General features: G+C 47.9%; 2 protein-coding genes across 2 annotated transcripts; one reads left to right on the top strand and one right to left on the bottom strand.

Annotated features, from left to right (window-relative positions):
- Positions 1 to 2313: 2313 nt before the first annotated feature.
- LOC128273201 (NADH dehydrogenase [ubiquinone] 1 beta subcomplex subunit 2, mitochondrial-like) lies at positions 2314 to 3000 on the bottom strand. Its single transcript, XM_053011130.1, has 3 exons — positions 2815 to 3000; positions 2574 to 2697; positions 2314 to 2507 (listed from the first exon to the last, which is right to left on the bottom strand). The coding sequence occupies exons 1-3, from the start codon at positions 2919 to 2921 to the stop codon at positions 2427 to 2429; spliced, it is 312 nt and encodes a 103-aa protein (XP_052867090.1). The 5' UTR covers positions 2922 to 3000; the 3' UTR covers positions 2314 to 2426.
- A 744-nt stretch (positions 3001 to 3744) lies between these two features.
- LOC128274011 (uncharacterized) lies at positions 3745 to 3927 on the top strand. Its single transcript, XM_053012096.1, has one exon. It carries the CDS (start codon positions 3745 to 3747, stop codon positions 3925 to 3927), a length of 183 nt encoding a protein of 60 aa, XP_052868056.1.
- The last annotated feature ends 2410 nt before the right edge of the window (positions 3928 to 6337 follow it).

Genomic DNA, 6337 nt, shown 5'->3' with positions numbered 1-6337 from the left:
TCGAATCCTCCTGTGTAGTTCGGTTCTTCGGTTTTTTACATGTGGTTAGCGGTCACCTGCTCCACCGTCACGGCGCAGCAGCATCTCTTACGGAAAACGGTAGCGAAAAATCCGAACACCGGGACGACGGTGCTATTAATTGAACATTTTAATTTACTCCGAAGCGCAAATCTAATTTATCTCATCACATTACTTTTCCCCGGCCGGCGTCCCGATCGGAGTGGCCCAGCCGCTGCCCAATGAGTGCCCTCGGATAGGTCGGTTCGCTTTGGCAAGCACTGCACTTTTCCTCGCGGTCGGATAATTTATTCGGTGTAATATGGGAAAAGGGCCCAGGTCATGCATTTCACAGTTTAGAGTGCTGACTGGGCGAAAGCCACCAGCGGGAAAGGTCGATTCCTGTGGGAGATGACCGATAATGGCCGCGAATCGGTAGGGGTCGCTTCCCCCTAACGAAGACAGTAAATACTTTATGAACTTCACTCGTGTGTGTGTGTTTGTGGCTACCGTATTGTTGTCAGTCCGACCTCGACGCATCATGCATAAAACATAGGCAGGAAGCACGTTCTTCATTTTTCTTTTCGATCGAGAGAAATCGAAAAATGAAAATCTATCAATAAAATAGTCAATCAAGGCGGCAGAAATCCGAAGAAAAACATTGCAATGAAAATGCAACATTGCGCCATGGGGGTGACCAGAAGTGGCCATTTCTAAAAGAGAGGAAGCTAGCATGAATTATAGAAAGGGAACGGTCACTTATTCGTGCGACCACCCTGAGACGTGGTGGCGGATGGGCACTATCCATCCTTCGGGACGACATCCGGGGGAAAAGCCACTGGGAACCATCAATAATCGAGTAATTTATTCAATTAGATCTTCTGCCGTTCGAAGGTTAGGGCGCCTCAAGGATCAAAGCTAATATTTTCCTGCCCTCCTCATCTTAGGGCTCACCGACGGATATCGAATGTCCCGCGTCCGAGGAAATGAGACCGTCCGTGCCCGCGAGATGTGCGCCGCCGCCATGTCTTCTTGGCTGACAGCGGACGCCTTCATATCTTTACATCACATCACACCAAGATGGGTTCCGTCCGCCGCGCGAAGGGACGTAGATTGATGCGTACAAAGTGGCCTTTGACCTGTCCATTTTGGGTGGCTGTTTTCTAATGGATATTTGAGGACACTGGACAAGGTCACCGGGCACCGGGCGGTTTCGGTTGCTAGTTATCAACATTCTTCACACATGACACCGAAGCTGACGCGCCACCGGATGATGCCCGGTTTTATGATGATATGTCGATGATTATGGCGACAATGGGCGAGGCCACAGGACGATGGCGTTTTTTTCTCGTAGATCCCTTGATGGCGTGAGGGTGAAGTTCTGCCCGCACGGAGAACGTAATGCTATTACATGCGGATTTAGATTTATGGGATTAGATTTTCCATCCGACTGCCATCCGTGCCGTTGCGGGGTTGCGTTCTGACGGCCATGGCCCATTATGAGTAATTTGTTAACGCTTTGCCTTAACAGACCGAAAGGGTGCGAGGATTTTTGATACAATTTGAGAAAAAGAGATGCAAGTAATGGCCGTTAATGGTGTCGCAATTTGACCAACCACCAAAATCAGTTCCTACGCTACGTTCGGTTGTTATTGTAAGAAGGGGTAAAATAATAGTTCATTTTCCGAATAACATTAATGTGAAAATTGAAACAAAGGAAGCCACCTAAATACAGAAACTCAACTTACCTGTTACCATGTGAATACGTAGTCAAATTGAAGCCAAGCTTTTTCAACGAAGAATTTTCTCGTGCCGCGTTTTCCCGAAAGCACCTATTGTATGCGGGAAAATTGTAAGCTTTCGACATAAACTTTCTGCAAAGCTTGACTCCCGAAGTTTGTGCAAGCTGGAATCTCATCCATTTTCCTCACCGATGATTTCTCTAGCATTTTCAAATCTCCTTAATTTGTCCGAATAAGTTTGTTATTTGAACTTTGTGTGACTTTGTTGAAACCCAGTATTTTCTGTTTTAAACTTATCTTTTCAAACCTTAAGCATGTATGAATGAAACTAATGAAACTTGTACAAAGCGTAAAAGTATTTGCAATCAGACTATTTCTCTTTTCTGTAGTCCTCATAAAGTTGACCTATGGCTTGAAGTACATTGCTGAAAATCGATTATTCCTGAACGTAACCGAATTTGTGTAGTGCGCCAGGGCATCAGAACAGTAAATGCCCTTTAGTTGTAGATTCTAACACTAAACACCAGGACGATTCGTCAACGACGGCACGTTAAACACAGAACAAACAACTGTAAACATTTGCTACGCTCGCCACTGTTTATTTACAACAGAATTCCACCGAAACAGCTCTCCCGGACGTTCGAAAGCACATGGTTTAGCAACAAGATTAGGCAGCTGGCAGTGAGCTTACTCCAATTCGTCCAACTCGGAGGGAATGCCCAGCTCGGCGTTGCTCCATTGTGAAGGGTCGGGATATTCAAATTCACCCTGGAAGTAAGGCCCAAACACAGTTAACCATTTTGCGTGGAGATTACGTTCCGTGGCGATGCTTACCGTAATGTGTTCGTATTCGTGGAACAGATGCCACAACACCCACCACCACATGAGACCTCCGGCAATCTGTGCTCCGATGCGTGTTGCCATTTCCGGCTTCGGTCCGTTCACTCGATATGACCAGCTGCCATTGGGTGCCGCCGGAACCATGGAATCCGTGCCGCGAGGACCGGTGCAAGAAACAAAAACACAATTACATAATGAAGCGGAATGGAAAATCTGCCTTCTCCGGGGAACTCACTCGTGCCCATGGCGAACGAGCTGGTTACGCAGCACGCCCGTTGTTGCCTTCCGCCCGAGGCCACGGTGCAACAGTCTTCCGACCAGCAGTGCACGGGAAGCCAGCATTTTCGCTCCGACGGTGCCGACACAGGTTTCTTCAGCCGACCCTCGATGCCACTTTTCGATTGCCTCTCGAGGAAAACACAAAAAATACATCCCGCACTGTTGACAGACAGCTGACAGCTCTCCGGCGCCCTGTGGGAACGTGCGTGTTTCAACGGTGATCACGGTGATTTTTTATTGAGCTTATGCTATCACACTGCAGAGGGCGCTGTCCTATTTGAAATTCGTCCGTTGAAGTGAATGAACTCTCTGGAATTGGGTGAACCACCGAACGATGAACGTTGAATGAACTCTCATGCATCTTTTTGGCGCGTTCTCGACGGCTGGACAAAGAATTTTAATCCGCGAAACGTTTCGTGATATAAAATTGTAATTTCAATAACTTATTTATCGCTTTTAAATGATCCCGAAATTACGAAATAAACCCGGTTCCGTTAGAGAGAAAGTAAAAAGTGTGAACCCCTTCGGGGATTATCGGTGATGCAATTATTTTGAAACTGTGCCCCGCTTTCGAAGTACTATCAGACGTGACCTTAACCATGCTTATCGGTCGGCAGCCGAAATAGCCGATCGGACCAGAAAAATCTGAACCTCCAAACCCACAACAAACTGATAATCGTTTGCCGTCTATGTTTTGCCGAAAATGAGACTGCCGCGGAAGCCTATAAAAGCATTGGCGAGTCTGGGAGCGATATAGTTGAAATTTGGACACACGAACACGCGTCGTTGTTGACAGTAAACCCCATTCGAGTGAGTTTTCCGAGGTGAACCTAGTATCAGCGAGTGCTAAACAGGTTTCTATTGTGCGCATGTATTTCTTTCAGAAATGAAATTTCTGTGGTTCGTCACGTTCTTGCTAGCCCTCGTTGGCATGATTGCCGGAGATGCAGCCTGTCCGAAGGGATTCAAATCGGAGCACAACAAGTGCGTCACGCAACGCCCGGTCCACGGAGACTGCCCGAAGGGATCGACCTACAATGCTAAGCTCAATTTGTGTGTGCACAACTAGAAATAAAGTCAAAATTTAACGTTACACCACTGCGTGCCGGATAATCAATTTTCCAAGAAAATCGTGGTAAAACCTTATAAGCATATGACCATAAATTACAACTAACAATTCCAGTGTAGGGAACAGCTGCATTACAGTCGGGCAATTTATGCAGCTCTGTGGCGATAAGGAAGTTTGGCAAACCGGTGCCCAAGCCACACATTGTCATCCCTGACCATCGAATACGCGAAACGAGGGGCTATACCAAGTATGCTGCCTGCATAAAACTAACCACCAACTTGCATCAAATTCTATAACCGTCCCAATTTAGTTGCCACCGCCCGTAGGTGGGACCGCGGAATTCTAGTTAATGTTGTATTAAACTTTCTCAGCCCCCAACGGTGGCCCCCTGCGTTGATGGTGGTCACCAGGGGAGTCCATCATCCCTCCGGGAGTCCCGGTAGATCATCTCCTGGCACGCGGTCCCCAGGTAGCGGGATTGATGAAGTTGGCCAGCTATTAAGCAGCGCCCGTGAGGCGCCACAGTATCGCCAATCGGATCCGCACTCCGCGAGCGAAAGTTTGTGACCATCTCTGGAAACTGGGATATTTTCGAATCTGCACTACGAAACCAGCCCGCGGTGTGCGAGTTGTTTAGAGTTTTTCGTACAACTTTATTTAATCACCATCCTGCATGTGTCGACAGAGCCGAGGGCCGTTTGAGTTGGGTGAGTCGCGCTTCTTCCGCCAGTTCCGCGCCGCTAGTTGGCTACACAAAGGTTCTGGTTGGCGTCGTACTTTGAGCCGTTGGGACACGTTCCGTGCACTGGACGCTGGGTGACACAGTGACCGTCTTTCGGCTGAAACCCTAGCGGACACGAGTCCTGTCCGTACGCGCCGATCAGCAAGGACACCAGGAACACGATGTACCACAGCAATTTCATTGTTTGCTTTCTGCCGAAAACGAAACCGACCGAAAATGGCCCTCAATGTCACAGTGTCAACCTATGGGCAAGTTACTGTCCACTCACCAAAAAGGCTCCGATTGCTTCCGCTTCAAACTGCGTTACGCTCGTGAATGGTGTGCGGCAAAGTGCATCGATTTTTATACGGCCTACGGCTCACAGCGGGGCCCAGGCTGGCCACATTACCAGCATCGATCGGGTTCTCGATGTGGGTGTTATCAGTGCGCGCGGTGCAGAGGATCAATCAAAACACAAACTCACCATTATCATGTCAGGAGATGAATGCAAACAAACCGTACACAGCCCGCAGGCGTTTGTTGCGGATTTTTACAACAGTGATTTATGTGCTAAAACACGCAGTGTTTAGTCGCATTCGATGATAAATCAACGCAGAATCCAGTGTTGGCCTTGTCCTCCAGAGTTCTTTGTTCTTCAAAATTGTATAAAATAGCAACAGCGTAAACAGCAATTGGTTGAAAAAAATGAAACACCAAAAGGTAAAGTAAAATGCCATGTTAAAAGTTTCGCAAACGAGGCCAGAGGCCATCCAGCGAATGTGACAGTGGAGAGAAGTATTTTATGGAAATTACTTTTATTGTTATTCATTAAATTGAGATAAGAATGGGTGTCTATCTTATGGAATGGAATGGAAATAATGGACATAAAAGACCTTAGCTTTGCGATCCTGTATTGAGGTTTGCGGTCCTGCATTGGGGTTTTATACTAAAAAGCTTAAAACACGTTCCCACAAAAGAAATTTAACTATTAAGGCCGCAACATGTTTTTAATCTATTCGCCAATTGCCGTTTTTGGCAGCTCTGCTTGCGACTTCAGCCCTTGTAAAAATTACACCAGTCCGCCGGGTGGCCAACAGTTAAATGCTTTACCCACTGGGCAGCCCACTAAATCGCATCTTCAAATCACGCGTAACCACTTTGATCCGATTACGGTCCCGTTCCGATAGCGCAACGTAATCCGCTCCGATTTGCTAACAATCAGCGGTGCACATCGAGTAGTTAGAACCAATTCGCGCAAACATCGCCCAAAACATAGAGCCTGGGAGCTCATAAACCGTCGAGTTTAAACACACACCCGCCGAGGGATGCTTGGCTGACCTTGTGGCAGGGGTGAAATATTTGGCTAATAAGCGGGACCAACATTCCTGCGCCGAGAGTGCCGTGAGCGTGGCACGTTGCGTACCCATCGGCCGATAGACGCGACAACACGCGCGCACCACTTCCAGTGGATTGGATTTTAATTCATCCATTTCTAAAACGCTGGAATCCGCGCGGATGCCCCAAGCCCGAGCTCTCGAAATCCGTAATCAATTTGAAACTAATTTATGCTCCGCGTGACGGTGGTCGGCGGCGCCGAAGGATGCGCCGGTTGCACCTTTTCGGTGTGTACCCCCGAACCCACAGGACTTCCGGGGCCGGGACGATACTGAGGGTGCTGATAGTTTGCCA

Source organism: Anopheles cruzii, chromosome 3, assembly GCF_943734635.1.
Source record: "Anopheles cruzii chromosome 3, idAnoCruzAS_RS32_06, whole genome shotgun sequence".
In the NCBI taxonomy this organism is placed as follows: domain Eukaryota; kingdom Metazoa; phylum Arthropoda; class Insecta; order Diptera; family Culicidae; genus Anopheles; species Anopheles cruzii.
The sequence above is the reverse complement of the archived record's forward strand: the minus strand, read 5'-3'. Positions and strand labels throughout refer to the sequence as shown.

Bases quoted from the DNA above. Each gene is read 5' to 3' on its own strand.
- LOC128273201 (XM_053011130.1), bottom strand. From the start codon at position 2,921: ATGCTGGCTTCCCGTGCACTGCTGGTCGGAAGACTGTTGCACCGTGGC. The intron at 2,698-2,814 runs GTGAGTTCCCCG...ACCCAATGGCAG, and splicing joins CTCGTTCGCCATGGGCACGA to CTGGTCATATCGAGTGAACG. The intron at 2,508-2,573 runs GTAAGCATCGCC...CCTTACTTCCAG, and splicing joins ACGAATACGAACACATTACG to GGTGAATTTGAATATCCCGA.
- LOC128274011 (XM_053012096.1), top strand. From the start codon at position 3,745: ATGAAATTTCTGTGGTTCGTCACGTTCTTGCTAGCCCTCGTTGGCATG.